We start from the raw sequence: 27,744 nt of genomic DNA on the forward strand, positions 1-27,744 counted from the left end.
GCGGATCTCTTGCATTGGCGCCGCCACGCATCCTCCACGTTGTCCGGCGAGCGGGATCGCTTCGATCCGCTCGCCGGCGAGGCGGTACTGCGGCGGCGTGCGTCCATGCTGAAGCTGGGGTGAAATGTGGAGGTAGATACTTAGGGATTGCTCGCCGGAGCTAACTACGGAGGTGGCGGCGCACGGCGGAGCTAGGGTTGCGAGTGAGGGGTTAACCCCTCACTCGCACCTGCGCCCAGTATAAGTACGGGGCGACGGGGCCGATTTCCTGGGCCCCGTATTCCGCCGAAACGGGCCGGCCCGAATACGGGGCCTGCTAGACGCCCCAAATCGCGCCTGCCCCGTGTCCCGCCGGAATTTTACGGGGTGGGCGGGTTATACGGGGCATGTTAGACATGCTCTTATAGCCTCAAAAAATTTGGCGGCTAAATGAAATAGCCAGAATTTTAAACTATGAGAAAAAGTTAATGAAGGAGAAGAGTTGCAGCTTGCTCAAAAGAGAGGCGAGGATTTGACAATTGATCCTGCTAATAAACTCTTCTCCCGGAATAACAAAACCAGACTAATCTTTTGAGGTGGATCTAGTATGATTACAGGAGTCTGGTCTTTTAGTAGAGTTACTATTTTTTTGCTTCATGCCTCTCATCCCTAGGTCGGTGAAGAAATTGATGGCGTCCGCCTTGCCGCAGAGGCGGTGCAGCCTCTCCATAGGGTCGTCAGCTTCCCTGTGTCTCTTGGACTTAGGGTTGTACTCATCGTCGTAGAGGGCCTTGTCGTCTTCGATGGCATGGCTTCTGCTTGGCCGGTGGTGCAGTATAGTCGACGTGGGCGGTGGCTCGTTGAGCATGCGTAGATTTGCGAGGGCGTCCTGCTTTATCTTGTCGATGTCTTCCTTCTTGATACTGCTCTTCTTGGGCACCGGGTAATGGAGTTTGTATCCCTGGTCCCTGTAGTAGTGCTCGTAGCCGTGGTGCGGTATGTCGTCGGGGATCTCCTCTTCCTTGCCGACGGCGACGGCCGTCTCGTAGCACCAGCAGGAGGCGACGTGGTTGACGGTGTACCCGCCGCCGCCGAGGAGGAGCAGCGGCACGTTGCAGCTCCGTAGGTAGCTGACGCAGGCGGCGTGGCCACTCACGGACAGGTTGAAGCCGCCGAGCCTGTCGCCGTAAAGCGAGTCGGCGCCGCACTGCAGCACGACGGCGTCAGGTTGGAACCTGCTCATGACGGTGTCCATGATGGGCACGAAGAGGCTGTGCAGGTACGAGGCGTCGTCCATGCCCGCCTTCATGGGCACGTTGAGGGTGCGGTACTTGCCCTTGCCCTCGCCGACGTCCCCGGCCTTGCCGGTGCCCGGGAAGAAGTACTGGTCGCCGTCGTAGCGGTGGAAGGAGACGGTCATGACCCGCTCGTCGCCCTTGAAGTGCTCCTCGACACCGTCGCCGTGGTGGACGTCGATGTCCACGTAGAGCACGCGGGCGAAGGTGTCGAGGAGGTGCTGTATGGCGAGCACGATGTCGTTGACGTAGCAGAAGCCGCTGGCCTTGCCGCTGCAGGCGTGGTGCATGCCGCCGGACCAGTTGATGGCGATGTCGGAGCGGCCGGCGGCCAGCGCGCGGGCCGCGGCGAGCGAGCCGCCGGCGTAGCGGAGGCAGTAGTCCCAGAGGCCGTCGATGACGGGGTTGTCGTAGTGGCCGCCGTCGGCCTCCTCGTCCTCGTCCGGCACGCCGACGCGGCACGCCCTGGCCCTCGCTCGGATGTTGTTGTCGTGGCGGCGGTAGTAGCCGTCCGGGCTGATGTCGCGGAGGAGGCGGACGTAGCCGTCGTCGTGGAAGGCGCGCAGGTCGTGCTCGGTGGCGGGCGTGGTGCGGAGGCGGGTCATGTGGGGGAGGAGGCCGTAGGAGGCGACGAGGGCGTGCGTCATGGCCACGCGGCGGGGCACCATGACGTGCTCGGCGCCGTAGTCGACGTTTGCGATGCCGGAGTCGTAGTAGTAGCACACGTTCCTCTTCCGGCCATCGCCGCACGACGGCGACGGCAGCGAGTGCCCTTCCGTGGCGTAGTCCATCTTAGTTTGATCTCTCCGCTAAGCGTGCCGGCCGGAACGACTCAGTAATCCCCTTTTTTGGATGTGACAGTAGTCCCTTTGATTTCCTGTATCTCGCGGCCCGGCTGGAACTATATAAAGACACGATCGATCGTGTCCGAGTTCGACTCACGTACGGATGGTTGGGGCTATATACTCGAACCGAGTCGCTCCCTCCCGGATGGCTTTGGAGACACCCTCCCACCTCACCCCCCCTCCCTTCCACCCCCGAGCCCTGGCCGCCGGGGCTACCCTTGCCAACATTGGTACCGGCATGTCAAAGCCGGCGGCTGAGACGGCGAGGTGTGGCACGTTGGGGTTCCTCGGGAGATGGGGAAACTTCGATGGAGCACAAGGCCGCGTGGCTTTTCCGGCCGGGGCCTGAGGCCCTCCGTTGGTGCGATGGCGACGAGGAGGCGGTGCCCCCCAAGCAAGTCTTCGACGAGCATGGGGATGTGTGTTGGATCATTGGGCCGAGATCAAGGCTGAGGCCGATGTGGCCAGATGGGTTCAGCCACGGCTCCGGCGACGTGGTCTGGTGGCTCCTCGGATCGCTGGCACCTGCAACCTTGCGCCTGGACTGCCTCTTTCCTCCCCGACCAATCTGGCATGGAGGCGACAGGCGGCGTGGGGGCCTAACAGTCTCGCGAATGATTGTGGCGGTCTTAGGGTTTCTCCTATGTCAAGATGTAGACCTAATGATTGCATGAGCATGACCTCATTGATGTTGTTGCAGTGGCGTGTTTCGGAAAGCTCCGCCAGCGTACTCTACCTGGAGATTGCTGGATCGGGTGGCATTCGGTCGTACGTAACCATGTTTTTTTCTCCGACCGTTTAATTTCAGAGGGAGCGCTTCGAAACTCTGTTGGATGTTAATATCATGGGGCACGTTCTCGTTCTATGGTGTTGGTGGAGAATGTTGTGGAAACTAAGTTCTGAGGACTACATAGTGGTTTGACTCCAGACGGTAATGGGGAATTGGCTTGATGATTCGTGACTTGGAGCAGCGACATGCTAGTGGAGGCGACTACACTGGAGAAATTTATAGTCTTACCTTTCATGAAGAAAGGTTGATGAGAATGTCATATCCTAGTCCCATCACGTAATCCAAATATAACAATAAACACATGATATACAATGAGTTATATTTTAATCTTATCTTTAGTAATAAGATATTCCAAATATATCTTAGGAGGCATAACTAGAATATAACCACTGTACATATGCCCTAATACCATCTCCACTAATACCATCTCCACCAGCGCGCCTCATAGCGATCGCAATAGCTATTTCGGGGCCCGACGTTTTTTTGGACCACACGGGTGCACCCCAAAAGTAGCCGACCAGTTTTGGAGCCCATAGAATTACCCGCACGCCCTTGCCGCTCCCTACACGCAGGGAACGCCACGGCGGATTCGCGCTGTGGCACTGCCCTGGCACTGAGAGAAAGAGGCAGTCACGTTTTAAATGACCAACCGCATAAGTTTGGTCGTCGTCTTCAATGGGCGCGCCGGTTCCCGGGGCGACGACGCGACAGGACGTTGCCGCCAACTCTAAGCATCGGCGGATGAGTTCACTGATGTCTACTTCCCCCTCCTTTTCCTGTAGACAATGTTGGGCCTCCAAGAGCAGAGGTTTGTAGAACAGCAGCAAGTTTTCCCTTAAGTGGATCACCCAAGGTTTATCGAACTCAGGGAGGAAGAGGTCAAAGATATCCCTCTCATGCAACCCTGCAACCACAAAACAAGAAGTCTCTTGTGTCCCCAACACACCTAATAGGTGCACTAGTTCGGCGAAGAGATAGTGAAATACAGGTGGTATGAATAAGTATGAGCAGTAGCAACGGTGTCAGAAAATAGCTTGCTGGCGTGTAGTTGATGGTGGTAGTATTGCAGCAGTAGTAACGCAGTAAAACAGTAAACAAGCAGCGATAGCAGTATTTAGGAACAAGGCCTAGGGATTAGACTTTCACTAGTGGACACTCTCAACATTGATCACATAACAGAATAGATGAATGCATACTCTACACTCTTGTTGGATGATGAACACATTGCGTAGGATTACACGAACCCTCAATGCCGGAGTTAACAAGCTCCACAATTCAATGTTCATATTTAAGTAACCTTAGAGTGTAAGATAGATCAATACGACTAAACCAAGTACTAACGTAGCATGCACACTGTCACCTTCATGCTAAGAAAGGAGGAATAGATCACATCAATACTATCATAGCAATAGTTAACTTCGCAATCTACAAGAGATCATGATCATAGCATAAACCAAGTACTAACACGGATGCACACACTGTCACCATTACACCGTGCAGGAGGAATAAAACTACTTTAATAACATTGCTAGAGTAGCACATAGATAAATTGTGATACAAATACATTGCAATCATAAAGAGATATAAATAAGCACTTCACTATGCCATTTATAACAGTGAATAAGTATTCTGTGAAATATAGCCTAAGAGACCCACACGGTGCACACACTGTCACCTTTACACACGTGGGACAAGGAGTCTCCGGAGATCACATAAGTAAAATTCACTTGACTAGCATAACGACATCTAGATTACAAGCATCATCATATGAATCTCAATCATGTAAGGCAGCTCATGAGATTATTGTATTGAAGTACATAGGAGAGAGATGAACCACATAGCTACCGGTACAGCCCCGAGCCTCGATGGAGAACTACTCCCTCCTCATGGGAGCAGCAGCGGTGATGAAGATGGCGGTGGAGATGGCAGCGGTGTCGATGGAGAAGCCTTCCGGGGGCACTTCCCCGTTCCGGCAGCGTGCCGAACAGAGACTCTGTCCCCGGATCTTGGCGACGCGGTGGCGGCGGCTCTGGAAGGTTTCTGTGGGTTTCGTCGATCGTATCAGGGTTTTCGCGACGGAGGCTTTAAATAGGCGAAGAGGCGGCGCAGGAGGGCTGACAGGGTGGCCACACTATAGGGGGGCGCGGGCCCCCCTGGCCGCGCCGGCCTAGGGTTTGGTGGGCCTGTGCCCCCTCTCTGGCGGTTCTCGTGTGTTCTGGATGCTTCCGGGCAAAATAGGAACCTGGGCGTTGATTTCGTCCAATTCCGAGAATATTTCGTTACTAGGATTTCTGAAACCAAAAACAGCAGAAACAACAATCGGCACTTCGGCATCTTGTTAATAGGTTAGTTCCAGAAAATGCACGAATATGACATAAAGTGTGCATAAAACATGTAGATATCATCAATAATGTGGCATGGAACATAAGAAATTATCGATACGTCGGAGACGTATCAGCATCCCCAAGCTTAGTTTCTGCTCGTCCCGAGCAGGTAAACGATAAACAAAGATAATTTCTGGAGTGACATGCCATCATAAACTGGATCATACTATTGTAAGCATATGTAATGAATGCAGCAATCCAAGACAATGTATATGACATGAGTAAACAACTGAATCATAAAGCAAAGACTTTTCATGAATAGTACTTCAAGACAAGCATCAATAAGTCTTGCATAAGAGTTAACTCATAAAGCAATAATTCATAGTAAAAGCATTGAAGCAACACAAAGGAAGATTAAGTTTCAGCGGTTGCTTTCAACTTGTAACATGTATATCTCATGGATATTGTCAACATAGAGTAATATAATAAGTGCAATAAGCAAGTATGTAGGAATCAATGCACAGTTCACACAGGTGTTTGCTTCTTGAGGTGGAGAGAAATAGGTGAACTGACTCAACAATAAAAGTAAAAGAATGGTCCTCCATAGAGGAAAAGCATCGATTGCTATATTTGTGCTAGAGCTTTGATTTTAAAAACATGAAACAATTTTGTCAACGGTAGTAATAAAGCATATGTATCATGTAAATTATATCTTACAAGTTGCAAACCTCATGCATAGTATACTAATAGTGCCCGCACCTTGTCCTAATTAGCTTGGACTACCGGATCATCGCAATGCACATGTTTTAACCAAGTGTCACAAAGGGGTACCTCTATGCCGCCTGTACAAAGGTCTAAGGAGAAAGCTCGCATTGGATTTCTCGCTATTGATTATTCTCAACTTAGACATCCATACCGGGACAACATAGACAACAGATAATGGACTTCTCTTTTATGCATAAGCATGTAACAACAATTAATAATTTTCTCATATGAGATTGAGGATATATGTCCAAAACTGAAACTTCCACCATGGATCATGGCTTTAGTTAGCGGCCCAATGTTCTTCTCTAACAATATGCATGCTTAACCATAAGGTGGTAGATCTCTCTTACTTCAGACAAGACGAACATGCATAGCAACTCACATGAAATTCAACAAAGAGTAGTTGATGGCGTCTCCAGTGAACATGGTTATCGCACAACAAGCAACTTAATAAGAGATAAAGTGCATAATTACATATTCAATACCACAATAGTTTTTAAGCTATTTGTCCCATGAGCTATATATTGCAAAGTGAATGATGGAATTTTAAAGGTAGCACTCAAGCAATTTACTTTGGAATGGCGGAGAAATACCATGTAGTAGGTAGGTATGGTGGACACAAATGGCATAGTGGTTGGCTCAAGTATTTTGGATGCATGAGAAGTATTCCCTCTCGATACAAGGTTTAGGCTAGCAAGGCTTATTTGAAACAAACACAAGGATGAACCGGTGCAACAAAACTCACATAAAAGACATATTGAAAACATTATAAGACTCTACACCGTCTTCCTTGTTGTTCAAACTCAATACTAGAAATTATCTAGACCTTAGAGAGACTAATTATGCAAACCAAATTTTAGCATGCTCTATGTATTTCTTCATTAATGGGTGCAAAGCATATGATGCAAGAGCTTAAACATGAGCACAACAATTGCCAAGTATCACATTATCCAAGACATTATAGCAATTTACTACATGTATCATTTTCCAATTCCAACCATATAACAATTTAACGAAGAAGAAACTTCGCCATGAATATTAAAAGCTAAGAACACATGTGTTCATACGAACCAGCGGAGCATGTCTCTCTCCCACACAAGCATTTATTCAAACAAAACAAAAACAAAAACAAACCGACGCTCCAAAAAAAGCACATAAGATGTGATGGAATAAAAATATAGTTTCAGGGGAGGAACCTGATAATGTTGTCGATGAAGAAGGGGATGCCTTGGGCATCCCCAAGCTTAGATGCTTGAGTCTTCTTAAAATATGCAGGGGTGAACCACCGGGGCATCCCCAAGCTTAGAGCTTTCACTCTTCTTGATCATAGTATATCATCCTCCTCTCTTGACCCTTGAAAACTTCCTCCACACCAAACTCAAAGCAAACTCATTAGAGGGTTAGTGCATAATCAAAAACTCATATGTTCAGAGGTGACACAATCATTCTTAACACTTCTGGACATTGCCCAAAGCTACTGGAAGGTAATGGAACAAATAAATCCACCCAACACAGCGAAAGAAGCAATGCGAAATAAAAGGCAGAATCTGTCAAAACAGAACAGTCCGTAAAGACGAATTTTTAATAAATACTTCCGTTGCTCAGATCAGAAAACTCAAAACTAATGAAAGTTGCGTACATATCTGAGGAACACGCACGTAAATTGGCATATTTTTCTGATTTTTATACAGTGAAAACAGCCCAGATTCGTGACAGATAGAAATCTGTTTCTGCGCAGAAATCCAAATCTAGTATCAACCTTCGATTAGAGGCTTCACTTGGCACAATAAAACACAAAACTAAGATAAGGAGAGGTTGCTACAGTAGTAAACAACTTCCAAGACACAAATATAAAACAAAATACTATAGCAAAATAAACACATGGGTTATCTCCCAAGAAGTTCTTTTCTTTATAGCCATTAAGATGGGCTCAGCAGTTTTAATGATGCACTCGCAAGAAATAGTACTTGAAGCAAAAGAGAGCATCAAGAGGCAAATTGAAAACACATTTAAGTCTAACATGCTTCCTATGAAAAGGAATCTTGTAAATAAACAAGTTCAAGAAGCATAATGCAACAAGCATAGAAAGATAAAACAAGTGTAGCTTCAAAAATTTCAGCACATAGAGAGGTGTTTTAGTAACATGAAAATTTCTACAACCATATTTTCCTCTCTCATAATAAATTTCAGTAGCATCATGAGCAAACTCAAAAATATAACTATCACATAAAGCATTCTTATCATGAGTCTCATGCATAAAATTATTACTCTCCACATAAGCATAATCAATTTTATTAGTTGTAGTGGGAGCAAATTCAACAAAGTAGCTATCATTATTATTCTCATCAAGTGTTGGTGGCATAGTATAATCACAACAAAATTTACTCTCCATAGTAGGTGGCACCAAAAGACCACTATCATTATAATCATCATATATGGGAGGCAAAGTATCATCAAAAAAAAATTTCTCCTCAATGCTTGGGGGACTAAAAAGATCATGAAAACCAGCTTCCCCAAGCTTAGAACTTTCTATATCATTATCAACAATGGTGTTCAAAGCGTTCATACTAATATTACTACCAGCATGCAAATAAGATTCCATAGGTTTTTTAATTTTCGCATCAAACAATCCATGTTTTAAATCAGGAAATAGCATAAGAAGCTCATTCTTGTCCATTATGCCAAACTAGTGTAAACAAGAAACAAAAAGATGCAATTGCAGGATCTAAAGGAAATAGCTTTGAGTACTTACAACGGCGGAAAATAGCTTGGTAGCCGAGGTCCGGAGTGTGAGTACCTTTTACCTTTCCTCCCCGGCAACGGCGCCAGAAAATAGCTTGATGTCTACTTCCCCCTCCTTTTCCTGTAGACAGTGTTGGGCCTCCAAGAGCAGAGGTTTGTAGAACAGCAGCAAGTTTTCCCTTAAGTGGATCACCCAAGGTTTATCGAACTCAGGGAGGAAGAGGTCAAAGATATCCCTCTCATGCAACCCTGCAACCCCAAAACAAGAAGTCTCTTGTGTCCCCAACACACCTAATAGGTGCACTAGTTCGGCGAAGAGATAGTGAAATACAGGTGGTATGAATAAGTATGAGCAGTAGCAACGGTGCCAGAAAATAGCTTGCTGGCGTGTAGTTGATGGTGGTAGTATTGCGATAGTAACGCTTGATAAAACAGTAAACAAGCAGCGATAGCAGTATTTAGGAACAAGGCCTAGGGATTAGACTTTCACTAGTGGACACTCTCAACATTGATCACATAACAGAATAGATGAATGCATACTCTACACTCTTGTTGGATGATGAACACATTGCGTAGGATTACACGAACCCTCAATGCCGGAGTTAACAAGCTCCACAATTCAATGTTCATATTTAAGTAACCTTAGAGTGTAAGATAGATCAATACGACTAAACCAAGTACTAACGTAGCATGCACACTGTCACCTTCATGCTAAGAAAGGAGGAATAGATCACATCAATACTATCATAGCAATAGTTAACTTCGCAATCTACAAGAGATCATGATCATAGCATAAACCAAGTACTAACACGGATGCACACACTGTCACCATTACACCGTGCAGGAGGAATAAAACTACTTTAATAACATTGCTAGAGTAGCACATAGATAAATTGTGATACAAATACATTGCAATCATAAAGAGATATAAATAAGCACTTCACTATGCCATTCATAACAGTGAATAAGTATTCTGTGAAATATAGCCTAAGAGACCCACACGGTGCACACACTGTCACCTTTACACACGTGGGACAAGGAGTCTCCGGAGATCACATAAGTAAAATTCACTTGACTAGCATAACGACATCTAGATTACAAGCATCATCATATGAATCTCAATCATGTAAGGCAGCTCATGAGATTATTGTATTGAAGTACATAGGAGAGAGATGAACCACATAGCTACCGGTACAGCCCCGAGCCTCGATGGAGAACTACTCCCTCCTCATGGGAGCAGCAGCGGTGATGAAGATGGCGGTGGAGATGGCAGCGGTGTCGATGGAGAAGCCTTCCGGGGGCACTTCCCCGTTCCGGCAGCGTGCCGGAACAGAGACTCCTGTCCCCCAGATCTTGGCGACGCGGTGGCGGCGGCTCTGGAAGGTTTCTGTGGGTTTCGTCGATCGTATCAGGGTTTTCGCGACGGAGGCTTTAAATAGGCGAAGAGGCGGCGCAGGAGGGCTGACAGGGTGGCCACACTATAGGGGGGCGCGGGCCCCCCCCTGGCCGCGCCGGCCTAGGGTTTGGTGGGCCTGTGCCCCCTCTCTGGCGGTTCTCGTGTGTTCTGGATGCTTCCGGGCAAAATAAGAACCTGGGCGTTGATTTCGTCTAATTCCGAGAATATTTCGTTACTAGGATTTCTGAAACCAAAAACAGCAGAAAACAGCAACTGGCACTTCGGCATCTTGTTAATAGGTTAGTTCCAGAAAATGCACGAATATGACATAAAGTGTGCATAAAACATGTAGATATCATCAATAATGTGGCATGGAACATAAGAAATTATCGATACGTCGGAGACGTATCATTCACCGCGTCATCAAAAGTGCAATGCGGCCGTCCTCTATAAACCGCACCTGCACTGCCTTCTCTGCCCATTCCCCAGCGCGGCCACTCCTAGGAAAACCCTAGCCGCCGACAACCTCATCCTCTAGCGCCATGTCGCAGAAGTCATCTTCCATGCGTGTCTGCTAGTGCTACCAGAGTACAAGCTGCCACACGGCTGACACCTATCCAACGCCAGCTACACTGTCCCATCGGCGCCGGAGGGAGAGGAGATTCGCGCCCTCATCATCGAGTGATGAGCACAACTACCAGCAGCGCAACGTAACCAACCGATGTGGGCTCCGAACATCTGATACGTCTCAAACGTATCTATAATTTCTTATGTTCCATGCTACTTTTATGATGATACTCACATGTTTTATACACACTTTATGTCATTATTATGAATTTTCCGGCACTAACCTATTGACGACATGCCGAAGAGCCAGTTGCTGTTTTCTGCTGTTTTTGGTTTCAGAAATCCTACAAAGGAAATATTCTCGGAATTGGACGAAATCAACGCCCAGGGTCTTATTTTTCCACGAAGCTTCCAGAAGACCGAAGGGGATACGAAGTGGGGGCACGAGGTGGCCAGACCATAAGGCGGCTCGGCCAGGGAGGGGCCCGCGCTGCCCTATGGTGTGGGCCCCTCGTCAGCCCTCCGACTCTGCCCTTCCGCCTACTTATAGCCTTCGTCGCGAAAACCCTATTACCGAGAGCCACGATACGGAAAACCTTCCAGAGACGCCGCCACCGCCAATCCCATCTCGGGGGATTCAGGAGATCGCCTCCGGCACCCTGCCGGAGAGGGGAATCATCTCCCGGAGGACTCTTCATCACCATGATCGCCTCCGGATTGATGTGTGAGTAGTTCACCCCTGGACTATGGGTCCATAGCAGTAGCTAGATGGTTGTCTTCTCCTCATTGTGCTATCATGTTAGATCTTGTGAGCTGCCTATCATGATCAAGATCATCTATTTGTAATGCTACATGTTGTGTTTGTTGGGATCCGATGAATATGGAATACTATGTCAAGTTGATTATCAATCTATCATATATGTGTTATTTATGTTCTTGCATGCTCTCCGTTGCTAGTAGAGGCTCTGGCCAAGTTGATACTTGTAACTCCAAGAGGGAGTATTTATGCTCGATAGTGGGTTCATGCCTCCATTGAATCTGGGACAGTGACAGAAAGTTCTAAGGTTGTGGATGTGCTGTTGCCACTAGGGATAAAACATCAATGCTTTGTCTAAGGATATTTGTGTTGATTACATTACGCACCATACTTAATGCAATTGTTTGTTGTTTGCAACTTAATACTGGAAGGGGTGCAGATGCTAACCTAAAGGTGGACTTTTTAGGCATAGATGCATGCTGGATAGAGGTCTATGTACTTTGTCGTAATGCCCTGATTAAATCTCATAGTAGTCATCGTGATATGTATGTGCATTGTTATGCCCTCTCTATTTGTCAATTGCCCAACTGTAATTTGTTCACCCAACATTCTATTTATCTTATGGGAGAGACACCACTAGTGAACTGTGGACCCCGGTCCATTCTTTTACATCTGAAATACAATCTACTGCAAACTCTGTTCTTTACTGTTCTTCGCAAACAAACATCATTTTCCACACCATACGTTTAATCCTTTGTTTACAGCAAGCCGGTGAGATTGACAACCTCACTGTTACGTTGGGGCAAAGTACTTTGATTGTGTTGTGCAGGTTCCACGTTGGCTCTGGAATCCCTGGTGTTGCGCCGCACTACACTCCGGCACCAACAACCTTCACGTGTTCCTTGACTCCTACTGGTTCGATAACCTTGGTTTCATACTGAGGGAAAACTCGCTGATGTACGCATCACACCTTCCTCTTGGGGTTGCCAACGGACGTGTGTTAACTACCACGCCAACAGCAACATCCTGGAGTGGTCGGCTGTCTTCGAGCGCGAGCGGTGGTATGGGCGTGGCGTCGACGGCACGCTCGTGGCGTACGGGTATCTCCCACTAAACTCCGATGATCCTCTGGGACAAGTCTCTTGTTTTCTGGTGCCGCAGTCCGTCGCTACACCGGCGTACCCAACTTCCTGCCATTCTAGTTCGTTGCGATCCGGCTCATTGGGCTCCACAGGGTGGACGCGCACAGCGCCCATCCGCCACCGAGGCGCGACAGTATCGTCATCCGCGATGCACCTCGTGGTTCTTCCTCAGCGCCGATAAAGAGGGAGGCGGCGGTGAAGAAGGAGGTGCACTCACTACCACATGGGCATCTACACCTAAGGGACCATAGGGCACCGCTCCTCCCACCAATTCTCCCGGCGTTGCCACCGGAGAAGAAATGGTGGGAGGTGGAGATGCAGGCGGAGTACCGTGACGCCGAGGAACCAGAGGATGCACCGGGGCATCATCTGCTGGTTCACCGGTTGATCGACGAGGACGTGTCGGTGGCGATGCAGCGACATGCGTTGTGGTGGTCAGACTTCGACAACAAGAACGTCGTTGACCCCCATGACCCTTCATCGGCACCCACACCAGCAACAACGGTAAATATAGAGGACGCCAAAGAGAGCAGCGACTTCGACTTCGGCTATTCCTCCGAAGGCGACGATGGTGAAGGTGCTGAGAGCCTCGACTTCAACGCGTTCGACCACCATCATTATATTAGGATTTACTTTTTTACTTTATATTAGTCAAACTTTGTACAAATTCGAATGAAAACAACCAAATTTTCACTTTAAGGTTGTTTTAGTTGCTATTGGGATCATCGGTCGCCAATGTCTGTCAGTCGCCAATGTCTCTCGGTCGCCAACGTGTGTAAGTGTAACCTCTCCCCAAATTGGGGAGAAGGTATCAACGTCCCCATATCACATTGTCGACGCACGTGTTGACGCCTATTTTTAGGAGGCTGGTGGAGATGCTCTATGGATGCCTGCCTATCCCAAACCAGGAACCGCTCCCAAAAAAAGACCACAGGGCGATCCCTGTCGCCAAACTATAGCGGCCAGCCGCCGGTCCCTGCCTTCTCCATCGGCCGCTCGGCTGACGGGAGGGGGTGGGGACCCCGGAGTAGCGTCTCCGGCCAGTAGTTAGGGTTGGCCAAGTGTTTTCTTGGGGCCTGTTCTATGGAGGAGATTGTGTCGCGTCAAAATAATTTTCCTCTTCTCTTTCTCCATCTCGGTGTCGCTCTAACCGGTGACGTCGGAGGGCAGGTGGCCTGGTCTTCTCGACGGTCTTCGGATCTGGTGGTTGGCGTTCGACACTCTCGCGGGTGACGGTTGCGTTGGCTGCAGCAGTTATGTCTGGCGTCTTGCAGTTGGGTGTGAGGATGACGGCAGGCGTCAGTGTTTGTCTTCTTCGACTGAGTCTGGAGAAGATGACGGTGTTGGGATCTGGTGACCACGGGGAAGATCCCCGGCCAACGTGCCACAAAGTCTCCGGCTCGTCCTCTGCGACGACCCTGTTCATCGGCTCAAAAAGCATCATTGAATGCGATGGTACTCTCACAGATCAAGGTGTGGTGGTTGTTCCCCTCTTTTTCCAGCGCTACCATGGTGGCGGTGGAGGAAGATGGATGATGTTTCAGCGAGACATATATTTCTCTAAGGGCGAATTGGTAGTTTTACTTCTTGTGAGTTTCCTTGTGTAAAGTTGCTTGACGCAAATATTTGTCTTGTGGGGTGACTACATGTATATGCGTAGTCTATGGTTACAAAAAAAAAAAAAAAAACAGCAAACTTGTGTCAAAAACAGCAAAATTTCCAGCGGTAGCGAAGGGTTTCCCTAAAGGCCTTCGCCCTTGCGAGAGTTGCGACAAAGCGACGACCAACACTAGCGCGGTTTCCATGGATCGCCACCGCCGCCGCCGCCTTGAAGCGTCCCCCGTCTTGCCGGGCCCGGCGCATGCCGCCCCGCTGGACGACGACGACCTCCTCCTCGAGATCCTCCTCCGCCTCCCCCCGCAGCCGACCTCCCTCCTCCGCGCCTCCGTCGTCTGCAAGCGCTGGCGCCGCCTCGTCTCCGACCCCGGCTTCCTCCGCCGCTTCCGCGCGCACCACCGGAAGCCGCCGCTCCTCGGCTTCATCTCCCTCGAAGGATACGGCCCCCTTTACCGCTTCACTCCCACGCTGGACCCGCCCGACCGCATACCCGCCGCGCGCTTCTCCCTGACGCAGCGCCCCGGCGAGTGCTTGCACTTGGTGGATTGCCGCCACGGCCTCGCCCTTTTCCTCAACAAGAAGCTTCCGGAGGCCCTCGTGTGGAACCCAATCTCCGGTGAGCAACGCAGAGTTGCTCTTCCGCCCGAGTTCGACAACACCGTACAAGGCGACGTCAGGTGCGCGGCGGTGCTCTGCGCTGCCGGCGATGACGACCCTAACCATGTGCACGGTGATTGCGACTTGAGCTCCTATAAATTGGCCTTGGTGCGCGGTGGCCAACGTCACACACGCGTATTCGCTTGCCTCTACAAATCAAAGTCTGCCTTATGGGGAAATCTTATCTCAACGACGACAATTACAGATAGGTTGCACAATTGGGGAAGAGGGAGTGTCTTGATTAGGAACACACTTTGCTGGATGATTAGCGAGGAAGGTGACACACTTCAGCTTGATTCTGATGCGCAGAAGCTTGTTGTAATCGAGAAGCCAGTGTACCGCTGTACCGGCGACTTTTCTTCCGAGATCATACGGACAGCGGAAGGTAGTCTTGGACTCGTTGTTTTTACAGAACTGAGCATGCTGTTATGGGTCTATTCGGATGAGGTTGGCAGATGGGTCCCTCAGGAAACCATTGAACTGGCTAGTCACCTTTCGCCAGGAGTGCCCGTCGAGGACATCTGGCCATTGATACTGGGGTACGATGAGGATCACAATGTGATACTTCTACGGATTTCTATTGGTTTATTCATGATCCAACTCGACTCAATGCGGTTCAAGGAGATTTTTGGAACCAATTTCATTACCTCCTATTTTCCCTACACAAGCTATTATGCTTCAGGTAATTGTTGGCCCTTACATTCTAAGAGTATCAAAGTATATTTATCTTTTTAATATGTGTTTGCTGGGGTACCATTTTTGTGCTTAAGGGTTAGCTAGCAATTACTGCATAAATCAAATCTTTTGTTTCGTGTCAGTTTTCTGAACCCATGGTGCTGAAGGTATTATTTTTCTCTGCAAGATAGTTCAGTGGCATCACTAGGAATAGCAGCATGTGATGTCAAAAGCTGAAAGTTCTACATACATATAGTACATACACCTGAAATTAACCACTACTTGATTGGTAATAAAATTTCTGTGATGTCACTTACACCAGTCTTATAGCTTTGCCACTTCGTATTTCCTGTTAATCACAAATCTTTGAAAACGACTTGCATATATGCCCTGTGTTATGAAAACTGAATTAAACAATACAATTATGTTCCCCTTTTCTTTAAGAATTTGTCTGCATATAAGTTCGTTTATACCAGATTACCTGATAAGTTGAGTTATTTTCCCACCAAAATGTGTCTGTTAAAAAGTATTATCATTACGGCATTTGACTGATCATCGAATAAATCCACTCCAGAGTTTTTCTAGACAACAGAATTACTAGATTGGCTCTAGTTTTAGAAACCTTCATTAGTAGGTAGATGAACATTACAGTTTTGAGCGATTCATTTTGTTAAAGTGTGCTCCCATAGGCACTATATATGTCTTTGTTTACCTATTCCTAAACTTGAGTCTAAAGCTAGTAATTTGTTCAAGTTATAAGTAATGGTAGATTGACATAAGTCCTAACTATTGCACATTCACCCTCGTTTTTTGTGTTGAACTTTTCATAGATTTTTGGTTAATTTATTTTCGTTCTTTTGCTTGTAGACTTGGCAACTAGTGGCACAGATGCTGAACCTGGAATATCAAGAAGTACATGACCTGATTATCCCATTTGATAAGCTACTATGACATGTTAATTGAACAGGTGGTGTAAATTTGCTTCTGCTTCAAAGTTATTTATTTTTTACATTGTAAACATTTTAATATATTTTGCAAACTGTTTATTTCCAAGAATTTATGTAGTTCATGACCATATTGGGATCAAAATTTCTTTCAGTTTATAACAAGCTGCATATTATGTATTTTATTGAGTGCAAAACATTTGTGTTTTCTTCTGGCCATTTTTATTTTTTTCTCAGTAATCGAATTCCTATCATCCTAAATGTTATTTATATATGTAACTCTGTTTGCACATTTGGAGGCTTACCAAGTTATGACTCTCATACAGCTGGTATTATTCTTCTCTACAAGATAGTTCAGTGGCGTCGCTAGAATGGCAGCATGTGATGTCAAAAGCTGAAAGTTGTACATATATATAGTACCTGCACCTGAAATTAACTTTTATATGTTTGCTAATAAAATTTATGTGTTTATTCATGTTTCACAAATCTTTTAAAACGACCTGCATATATATACCTTGTGTTATGAAACATGAAATAAACAATGTAGTTATTCAGCTTTTGTTCAACAATTCTGCTGCAAATAAGCTCGTTTGTACCAGCTACCCGATAAGAAACAAAAATGCTTTGATTTCTCTTTTATAAGGCCGGATGTAATTTAAATCCAAATAGTTGAGTTTTTTTTACCATCTGAACGTGTCTGCTAAAAAATCCTAATCCCTCCGATTCATATTAACCGTCTCTTAGTTGTAGATACATCCATATTAGCGACAAGTAATATGAATCGGAGGGAGTACTATTAATGTATTTGACTCCAGAGTAGTCCTAAGCAACAACAGTTAGCCTGGTTGACTTAGTTTGAAAATGCCTTCGTCAGTAGGTACATGAATGTTACTCTTTTGAGTGGTTCCTTTTGTTTAGAGTAAGGGTGCTCCCATAGGTACTATATATGTCTTTTATTTACTTACTTATTCCTAACCTCGAGTTGAAACATAGTAATCTGCTCAAGTTCCATGTAACGGTAGATTGATGTAGGTCCTAACTATTGCACCGTCACCCTTTCTTTTCGTGTTGACCTTTTTCTTAGAGGCACTGCAATTTGTTTGGTCATTTGGACACACAAGATAAATAGCAGGCTCTTTGCTTGGATATGTAGGTGCCTTGAGCGTCGTCGACCATTTTGAAATGCTGTTAAACCTGAAATTCAGAAAAGTGTGTAGTTGCTACCTAAATTCAGGTATCTGGATTTGAACTAAAAATTGTGGGTCGTATTCGGTCATCATATGAAGGTAATGGCAGGTGCTGATCCAACATTCGGTGAACTATTGGCTACTAGTACTATCTGAATTCAGGTATCTAAACTTTGTATACCACATATTATATTATTTTCAGAACACACATCAACATTGGTATAGTTGAAACAATCGAGAGAAAAGGAGCAGAGACCTATGAACGAACCCTACTTCACAAACAAAAAATTCAACTTCTATCCAGAAAACAAAACAGTAATTAATATCATGTCACCACCCAATTATCCATGCTCTACGTATGAGGCTTATTCATAAATTCTTCTAATATCTCCAATACTGACAGCTTGGAATGTGCAAACATCACTGGGAGTAGGCCTTGCCAGGTAGAGCCACTGGCCTGAGCTCCCCGCCACGGAGGAAGCTGGCGAACCACTTGGCAGAGTGCCTCTGGTACCTCGTCCTCTCCTCGGAGTTGAAGTCGACGCCGTAGAGGCCGAAGCCCATTTGGTAGCCGAAGAGGTACTCGAAGACGTCGAGGAATGACCATACAAAGTAGCCCTGCACGTTCGACCCATTCCTGGACACCCAGCAACAGAGAGGAGAATGATGAGTAAACTGTTGTATCAATTTATTTCAGTTATGGCATTGCTCCTTTTGTGTGATGAATGGAGGGAGTTGGTACCTGCTGGATTCAAGGGCCGCCTCGATGTAATCCTGCAGGTACTGCGACCTGAACTCGTCGTCGTAGTTGTTCCCGCCTGAGGGGTCACGTACGCTGGCAGCTCCTGATGGATATGAACATACGAGGAAACGCGGAGATGAGATGACATGTTGATGATTTCTCAGGATGATGATATATCGGGTTGCTGAAACTTCTGTTATAATTTACCGTTCTCGTGGATCATGACCACGGGGTTCTTGTATTTGACCTGGAGATGCTCCAGCATTTTTTTCAGAGCCCATGGAGTCGATGTCGCGAAATCGGTTTTCAATCCGAACAACAACTGTTAAGTTTAGCGACGCAGACATACAAATGATTTAGTTACGCTGCAAACAAATTTCACTTCCCAACTAGATTTAGTGAAATGAAAAGTATCGGCAAATACCTGGTTCTTTGAGTTCAGAAATGGCACTGCAAGAATACATTTACAGAACTTTTAGGTTAATCCCATTTCTCTCATCACATTACGGGATACAGCATATAACAGAACTTGAGGTTACTAGAATTCTTACTGTCATATTTCACTGCTGCATCACCCATGTAATCTCTCAGGTTCTGGTCCAGCTTGCTAAGATCAGCCTTCACGTATACGGCAATGTAGTGGTTAAATCCGACATAATCGAAAGATCCGCGCACTCTCTCCAGCTCTTCAGCGGTGAAAGATGGTAGCCTGGACCCAACATTCTTCCTCATCACTGGGGGGTAATCTCCATGCACCAATGGATGCATATACCTGTGTCATGATAACTTGATCATTAGCTGTCGTTATGTATAGATTCTAGATCTTCCAATTGTACTTGAGATGTACTTTAGAACATACCATCCAATGTGGAAATCATTCATCCTTGCAGCTGCTGCTACATCCTCGGGTGCTTGCGTCCCTGGCTCATACCACCAACCCAGCAATGTGAGTCCAATTTTGCCTCCTTGCGTGGCCTGATGAATAAGGAACAAAAGGGAATGTTACGCATGTGAGAATGACTAATCCAGATGAACAGGCTGTCCCGCCATGTTTAAAAAAAAATATGAACAGGCTGGTTCTGTAAAATGTGCCATCGTTCCTAACCTGGTACTTCTCTTTATATAGGGTCGCTGCGGAGGCATGTGCAAGCAGAAGATGGTGCGCTACAATGTATGGCTCTGTGGTAGAGTTACCGTTGTCGCAACTGAGGATGCCGAATGGGAATGAGCATCGGCGCGGTGGGAGGATGCCCTGATCGTATCCGCCAATCGGCTCGATGTTTGGCTCATTGACAGTGCTCCAGTACTTCACCCTGTCGCCAAAGTTCTTGAAGCACACATCTGCATATGCAGTGTAGTCATCTCTGCAACCATATCACAGGAAGCGCAAGACTGTTATTTCTTTTATTTTTATGGAATTGCACGTGCAGTAACAGAAATGATATTTGTGGCAAAAAGAAAGTACATGAATTTGTGGCTAAGCAATCCACTGTATTCATCTTGCAGAGCCTGAGGGAAGTCGAAATGATATATCGTTACGTGAGGCTGAATTCCTGGATGAAAAGGCAGAAAGATGCATGGGTTATCTTTGCACAGCTGGACATTTGAAAATCCTTGAAGTTTATTCCTAGATGAAGAATTCAGTCTGCCAAGGGACTAATTTACATACCATGGCTCAGGAGTTCATTGATAAGATTGTTGTAGTACTCCAGCCCCTTTGGATTGACAGCTCCTCGCCCGTCTGCATGATTCACAAACGACCAAGTCAGTGTAATGCTAGCCAATTTTTCCAAGACACGTTTTTTTTTTTGTTGAGGAATGAAGAATTGAAGACGCATTATTCAACATGTGCTGTTGTTCTACTGTCGTTTGTATGGCCTTACCGGGAATAAGCCGAGGCCAGGCAATGGAAAATCTGTACGCGTCAACGCCCAAGTCACTCAAAAGTTTTACATCTTCCTGTTGTCAGGCAGAGAGTGAGTGTTACCACCATAAGTTTGACATCCAGTAATTTTCATCTGAAAAGTCTGCCATTTACTGTAAACTAACCTTGTACTTATGATATTGATCTGCAGTCACGTCAGCGTTCGCTCCGCCTGTAGAGTAGCCTGAGGGAAGTCACAAGAACTCCATGTCATGATCAGGAAAGCAAAAAATGCATGATAAATTCAGACTGGCTGGCTCGAGAAAAATCTTATACTAACCTGCATGTGTGAACGTGTCCCAGATGCTGGGTTTCCTTCCATCTTCGTCAACTGCACCTTCAATCTGAGAAATTGGGAGGAAATTCAGGCTAGTAAGACTAAGGTACACGTGCATATGAATTTCCTGAGAAATTACTTTAACCAATTTTCTTAGCAAAATAAGCACTTTTGTTTCTTCTGAAAACACAGTTTTGACCTGTTTTTGTCTGAACTCTCGCATGTCCAGACTCATAAATTTGTTTTCCTGCACTCAGTAGTTTCAGGCCATTTACGGTTCGATTCTGCCAAATGTCACTGTCTGTTTTTCAACTTCCACTGATCAAGTATGCTTTGTTTTCACTCCAGGCATGGCTCCAGCCAGCCACACGGAGGAAGCGGCCAAAGGAGAGAGCAGCCCAGTGACGTTGAACAGATGGCGAAAGGTAACGTAGCGAGAAAACGACATCTCGGTGGTATATGGAACGACGAACATGTCGTCGTCAAAAACAAAGCAGAGGCGACCAATCAACGCGAGCTGTCAGTAGCAAAGCAGTGCTTCTGGTCTCGTGGGAGAAGGACGGCTGCAAGCTGTTGTTAACTTGGGAGTTTGCAGCGGCAGGGACAAATAACTTCAGAAAATAATGCCCCAGTCAGAGATGGGTCCTGAATTTAAGCTTCTAGAAGATATTACTGTCTAGAATATCTCTATTACTGAGGATTCTCGTGCCACAGCTAAAAAAACAAAGACTTCTCGGACTAGCTGCTGTTGCATCAGCAAAAGCATGTGGTTTTGATTATTTGCCTTCAGATCATCAACTATAGAAATTAGAAAAATGGCAGAAAGGCGGGGACACATGGAAGCAGAAGAGAAATTTCCCTGTCCACTGCTTTCTCGAGCGTTCGTAACAATCAGTCGGATCGACTCGTCCACTTCTCCAACGGGATTCGTCACGTACTCAGTACTCACGTCTCACTAGTCACGTGTGGGCGAAAGTCTCGTCGACACTGATACAGACGAGAGGAGAGGTAGCAGGTGAACGAGAAAAGGAAGGCCAGGACAGTAACTTGAAGTCGACGAGAATATTACCACTACCAGGAAAGCAAAACAAAAAATGTTGGCATATACTCTCTTCGTCCGCAAATAAGTGTACATTTAGGTTTTGTGTTTAGTCAAACTCTTTAAACTTTGACCAAATATATAGGAAAAAATAGTAGCATTTATGACACTAATTTAGTATCCCGAGATTCGTTTTGAAATGTAGTTTCAAATTATACCAAAATCTCATGATATATGTTGCTACTTTATTTTCCACGGTTGATCAAAACTTAAAATGTTTAACTTAATACAAAAGCTAGAAGTACACTTATTTGTGGACAGAGGGAGTATGCAACCTCTATTAATTTCCAATTCAAGAGGAGAAAAATCCATGTATTACATGAACGTATGATCTAGAACTTTGAGAGACCGACTGCTTTCTCGAGCGTTCTGTTGACGTGCGTGAAGGTCTCGAGAGCTAGAAAAGCAAAGTCGTCTTGGACTAGCTGCTGTTGGATAAGCAAAAGCTAAGTGCTTTTGATTATTTGCCTTCGGATTACAACTATAGAAAGTAGAAAATGGCAGAAAGGCAAGAACACATGGAAGGAGAAGAGAAATTTGCATGTCCACTACTTTGTCGAGCGTTCTGTAAATATCTTTCGAATCGATGGGTCGATTCGTCCACTTTTCCGACGGGATGGCTCAGGTCTCCCGTGCGGCCAAAAGTCTCGTCGAGAGTGAGACAGACGAGAGGGAGAGGGAGCAGGTGAAGGAAAAAAAAGGATGGCCAGGAAAGCAAAACAAAACAAAAATGTTGCTGTATATGCAACCTATATTAATTTCTAATTTAAGGGAGGAAAAATCCATGTATTAAATGAAAGTATGGTCCAGAACTTTGAGAGTGAGCGGGCAACATATGGACGGGAGCAGCGCATGCGGCGGCGCTAGCAAGGATATTTGACCGACTGTTTGGCCGCATGCTTGGCAGCCATTGACGTGCGTATCCTGCATGAAGGTCTCCATGGAGACGAGCATCGATCGCTGGATCATCGTCGCTCCCAAGAAGATTTGGGTAGCTTGATCTTCCCCGGTCGAGAGTTAGATTACTTGGTTAGTGCAGTTGCTTATGTATCTTTTGGTCATGACTGTCAGCTGTGGTTAATTCAATGGTTTTGATCGACGAGAACAAACCGGAGAAATCCCCGATATAGGTGGCCCGAGCTGAGCAACGGACCTGGTATGCGGAGGAGCCGGTGCCGAAGATGAACCCCGGCGGGAAGTCGCCCTTGGTGATGGTCGCCGCCGCCGGAGACGTCACGGCGAGGAGGAGGAGAAGGGCGCAGGAGAGCGCCGGCATCCTCATGGATCGCCGGCCTGCCGACCGTACGTGCTCGATTGCTCGCCGGCCGCCGCGCGCGCTCTGGGTGGTCCGGTGGTGAAGCTAGCTAGTGGTCTCTAGTTGTCTATGCACTGATCGATCTGCAGGCCCTCGCCGGGCGCGCGTGTTTTATACGGCGTCCCCGCTGCTGACGAGGAGTGACACCGCCGCTAGCGTCCAAAGACGGCGAGGCCACGTCCTCGCTGACGCACGGCGTGGCACGGGAAGCTTTGGCTATGCCCTCTTGGGTCTTGGCTGGCAAGTGACGCGCGCTGGGCTAGCTAGCTTTGACCTATGCCGTGGCTCCGGTCGAGGCGCGAGGGCACGTGGCGCTACTAGGCTTTGGCATGGCTGCGAGTGTGTGCGTGCTCGTGTGGTATACGCCGCTCGTCTGCTACCGTTGTGGTCGGCCGGAATCTGAACTGCGTCGCCGTCGGGAAAACGAATCTGGCAGTACGTGCCCATGGTGATGGTGAGCGAACAAACACGCAAACACTAAAGGGGCAGGCCGCTTTCTTGCTTGCTTGCTGCTGGTTCCTTCATGGGAGTGGCGGAGTATAGGATTACGGGACGCCGTTCGGTAGGCTACCACGTCGACAACCGACAACACCGTTTCCGTTTCTGCCCACGTCGAGTACCCGTCTCCACCATTGCCCTAACGACCTCGTGCGAGTTAGAGCATCTCCAGCTCCAGCCGTTTGGTTTCTCATGCCGAAATCCGGCGCTATTTAACGCTGGATGGATGTAAAATTAGACCCATTTTTCTAGCGGCGAGCCCATGGTCGCCTGCTGACGCTCAACCACCGCGTACATAGCGAAGGTGCAGGCGTCGGGAAGGGGAACCGTCGCAGTGGCAACCGTGTCGATCGACGCATTGAACCACCGTAATGGTCCGCGAAGTGGCCTGGGAAGCCTCGTCGGGGAACCGTCGCAGTGGCCTCGACGCGGGAACCGCCGTAATGGAGCATGAACTTCGCGGAAGAGCAACCGCCGCCGCTCTCTTCGTCGATAGACCCCTACATATACGCTTTCTGATCTACAACCGGACGGCGTCATTCATCTCTTCTCTCCTCTCTCACCATCCTCTGTTAGCATGAGCAATCTCTCTTTGCCATCGGATACCGACAACGAGGGGCCATTGGCGCGACAAAGCTGCAACGCCTAGCAGTGACGATTCCCCGCCGCCGGACAGCGATGAGGAATGGAAGGCCGATGAGGAGGAGGAGGAAGAGGTCGAGGAGCAGGAGGAGGAAGAAGCTGAGGAGAAGGAGGAGGAAGAGGTTGAGGACGCGGCGGCCTGGGCGAAGGCGGAGGCGGAAGCGAAGGCGAAGGCGCAGCCGACGAGCACCTTCGACGACGAGGAGGACACAAGGCAAAACTCGTCGGAAGAGGAGTCGACGACCTCAGCGCGGAACTTGTCCAACATCTGCCACATGTCCATCTGCGTGGGTACAAACTGCGATCAATGGCCGCGCACAATAGCGCCGAAAACACGAGTAAGAAACCTACCGACGCAATTGACCGAACAGGTCGTGGGCGGCGCGGAAGGGCGGCGCAACCGGGAGCGTTTGGCCCGAAAACAGCCGGCAGGTACGCGGCGGAGCCAAGCCTGAGTACGATCCTGCTCTCCCGCGCGGCGAGAACGGAGCCGACGGCGACTACTGCGGCGCTGCGGCGGCAGGTGGGGTTGGGGTGGTGGCGTCGCACTAGGGCAGCAAAGAAGGGGAAAAAGAAGCAAATCGAAGCGGTCGATTTCGCTGTCCCTAACTTGTCGGGACCGGATAAGAAATGGAGGACGCTCCGCGCGACGCGAGAGAACGCACACTACTGGAAAACAGGCCTAATGTCGCGGGCGGCCAGCCGCGACAACGGAGGCGCGACAAAAGGCCCCCCCCTTTTATCGCGGGTCGCTTACCACCCGCGACATAAGGTCCACCACGTGGTAACCACGGGGCGCGCAGGGGACACCCCCTTTTGTCGCGAGTGGTAACACCGCCCACGACAAAAGGCCCTCTACGTGCCGCGCGCAGGACGCTGCTCCTTTAGGGTATTTTCATTTTCTTTTTACCTTTTACCCTTTTTTACTTTTTTTTTTTTTTTTTTTGACTCGTTACTCTCTCACTTGGACCATTGTTAACACTAATTACACTTAATCTTTAGTCAAATTGAAGTGTTGGTCACACTTCCCGGTCGGTCACCCATCCTCACACTACTCCACCCTCAGCACGCTTAACTTCTCTATTCTTTCCTGCTGTGTTCCCGCGAAGCTGATTGTACCTTGTTGTCAATACTACCATATCAATCTTATTAACTCTTATACCATTGTGTCACTTTTCTGTATTTTTTGAAAACAAAACAAAAATATTTTTTTAAGTAAACAATAATTTATAAGATAATAATATTAAATTCTAATGAAAGTAAAATAAGTAATAAAACTATTTTATTAAATAATATATCCATTATTCATATAATATGACATAATTAATATATTTGAATCTGTAAATCGCAATTGGACAAATAATATGTCCATTATTATTAGAAAAACGTGAGGAATTTAAATATAATTAATTTATTTTTTATTCATTTTTTATTACTATTATTAAATAATATATATATTATTCATATAATATAGCATAATTAATATCTTTGAATCTGTAAATCGCAATTGGACAAATAATACGTCCATTATTATTAAAAAAATGTGAGGAATTTAAATATAAATAATTTATTTATTTTCATTATTATTACAATTATTAAATAATATATCTATTATTCATATAATATGGCATAATTAATATCTTTGAATCCGTAAATCGCAATTGGACAAATAATATGTCCATTATTATTAGAAAAACGTCAGTAATTTAAATATCAATAATTTAGTTTTTATTACTATTATTAAATAATATATCTATTATTCATATAATATGGCATAATTAATATCTTTGAATCTGTAAATCGCAATTGGACAAATAATATGTCCATTATTATTAAAAAAATGTGAGAAATTTAAATATAAATAATTTATTTTTTATTCATTTTTATTACTATTATTAAATAATATATCCATTACTCATATAATATGGCATAATTAATATCTTTGAATCTGTAAATCGCAATTGGACAAATAATATGTCCATTATTATTAGAAAAATGTGAGGAACTTAAATATGAAATAATTTATTTTTTATTCATTTTTATTACTATTATTAAATAATATATCTATTGTCTTTTCTTTTGGTCTTGTCTTTTTTTGCGAAGACTTAAAACTTTCTCGTGGTTTTTTTTTGTCGAAAACCCATAAGTGGTACCAATTTGGTTGATTTAGCTTGATAATTTGTGGTTATATGCTATTAGTGCAAGCCCTACCGCTTAAAAGAGATCGATCAGAAGCATGTTGACCCAAATACGAAACGAAATCGTATGTGTACGTGGTACAAGGCGGTAGGGAGGCAGTCATTGCAGTACACATCGACGTCGATCTAGCCGGCCGGTACGCGCTGCGATTAATTATTCAAGCGCGGGACTAGTAACATGCTGTCGTTGCAGGGCACGATTGTACGTACTGTCAGGCTAGCTGGCTGGCTGTATGTATAGGGATCGTTTGTCGCGGGCCGTATCACGACCCGCGACAAAGCGGTGAAAGAGGCGGTAGCCTCGGATTTTGTCGCGGTACGTCTGCGACCCGCGACAAAAGGCTGCGATAAAAGGTTCAGAGCCATCCAGCTGGTTTTAGGGCGACGTGACCAGACCATCTATCGCGACTCCAGACGCGGCCGCGATAAAAGGTTTGTACGAAAGTCCTGTTTTCCACTAGTGGCAACAAAAGCTTGGAGCCCGTCCGGCTGACATCATCCACAGCGTTCTCCTCCGTCCGAGGTGGCTTCTTCTACATTCGCGTGCCTAACTTTTTCTTCTTCTGGTGAAAAACACACACGGACAAAATTAACCGTTTTGTCCTGCATACGTGTGGTGTGAGCAGCACAGCGGTGTGCGTGTCTTTTCCTGCCTGACAAACAACGAAGACTGTTCCATCGACAACTACTCGAGATCACGCGAGGGCCAACTCAAATCGGCCACTCCCTCTCTCTCTCTTCTCGAGTCTATTCGAGCTCGTTTGTTTCCTTCTTTTCTTGACGTGATTTGTTTCCATGTTTTGGCCTATCGAAGATGCCGATGATTGGTCGACATGTGGTCTATTTCAGCTTATGATCTCCGAGTCATAGTCGTCTAAAAAATCGTACTCGTCATTTTTTTCCCAGAAAAGCAAAAAATGCTACGTTTTCTGTGGTAATTTATTGAGAATCAAAAGAATGGAATGGGTGCATTTTTTAAAACGGATTTTGTTCAGAGTGCACAAATGATGACCGAGCTACACCTAGATTTGTATTTTAAAACACTTAAAATTAGAATTTAAAATTCTAGAGTTTGATAGAGGGAGCATATATATGCATCCGGGGGCCGAATTGAATTTTGGGGAGTGGTGTTTTGAACATGAGAGCATATGTTCCCTCTGTTTTGAAATGCATCTTACACACATTTTGAATTTCAAAGAAATTGAAATAAATAATTCGCAAGTGCATCTTCACGTGCTACGCACTCACAAAGTCGTTCCATGAAAAAATCGACTTATCATGTGACGTGTGTAAAAAGACAAAATTCAGTGTTAAAAATAGTGTTTTTCACAAGATAAATTTTCTCTTTTTTACATAGATCACAAAAA

At 46.2% G+C, this 27,744-nt stretch overlaps 2 protein-coding genes and 1 pseudogene across 3 annotated transcripts; 1 reads left to right on the forward strand and 2 right to left on the reverse strand.

Annotated features, from left to right (window-relative positions):
• Positions 1–562: 562 nt before the first annotated feature.
• LOC127304219 (uncharacterized) lies at positions 563–2,065 on the reverse strand (annotated as a pseudogene).
• Positions 2,066–13,502: 11,437 nt separating this feature from the next.
• LOC127302382 (F-box/kelch-repeat protein At3g61590) lies at positions 13,503–18,404 on the forward strand. Of its 2 annotated transcripts, XM_051332825.2 has the most exons (3): positions 13,503–15,558; positions 16,419–16,518; positions 17,649–18,404. In XM_051332825.2, exons 1-2 carry the CDS (start codon positions 14,406–14,408, stop codon positions 16,469–16,471), a joined length of 1,206 nt encoding a protein of 401 aa, XP_051188785.1. In that variant the 5' UTR covers positions 13,503–14,405; the 3' UTR covers positions 16,472–16,518; positions 17,649–18,404. The 2 variants fall into 2 exon arrangements, with proteins under 2 accessions (XP_051188785.1, XP_051188784.1); XM_051332824.2 differs by having other exon boundaries at positions 16,419–18,404.
• On the reverse strand, positions 17,850–23,135 carry LOC127302380 (beta-glucosidase 31). Its single transcript, XM_051332823.2, has 13 exons — positions 22,878–23,135; positions 20,629–20,692; positions 20,474–20,532; positions 20,308–20,383; positions 20,094–20,165; positions 19,890–19,977; positions 19,530–19,788; positions 19,284–19,399; positions 18,976–19,196; positions 18,849–18,874; positions 18,632–18,746; positions 18,425–18,527; positions 17,850–18,319 (listed from the first exon to the last, which is right to left on the reverse strand). Exons 1-13 carry the CDS (start codon positions 23,004–23,006, stop codon positions 18,103–18,105), a joined length of 1,545 nt encoding a protein of 514 aa, XP_051188783.1. The 5' UTR covers positions 23,007–23,135; the 3' UTR covers positions 17,850–18,102.
• Between the last annotated feature and the right edge of the window lie 4,609 nt (positions 23,136–27,744).

Source organism: Lolium perenne, chromosome 5 (genome assembly GCF_019359855.2).
Source record: "Lolium perenne isolate Kyuss_39 chromosome 5, Kyuss_2.0, whole genome shotgun sequence".
In the NCBI taxonomy this organism is placed as follows: Eukaryota; Viridiplantae; Streptophyta; class Magnoliopsida; order Poales; family Poaceae; genus Lolium; species Lolium perenne.

What these genes read in the sequence shown, in the direction of transcription:
- LOC127302382 (XM_051332824.2), top strand. Translation starts at nt 14,406, where the DNA reads ATGGATCGCCACCGCCGCCGCCGCCTTGAAGCGTCCCCCGTCTTGCCG. An exon ending in CACAAGCTATTATGCTTCAG is followed by an intron (nt 15,559 to 16,418) that starts GTAATTGTTGGC and finishes TTTTGCTTGTAG; the next exon opens with ACTTGGCAACTAGTGGCACA.
- LOC127302380 (XM_051332823.2), bottom strand. Translation starts at nt 23,006, where the DNA reads ATGAGGATGCCGGCGCTCTCCTGCGCCCTTCTCCTCCTCCTCGCCGTG. An exon ending in CAATGAACTCCTGAGCCATG is followed by an intron (nt 19,978 to 20,093) that starts GTATGTAAATTA and finishes CTTTTCATCCAG; the next exon opens with GAATTCAGCCTCACGTAACG. An exon ending in TATATAAAGAGAAGTACCAG is followed by an intron (nt 19,400 to 19,529) that starts GTTAGGAACGAT and finishes CTTATTCATCAG; the next exon opens with GCCACGCAAGGAGGCAAAAT.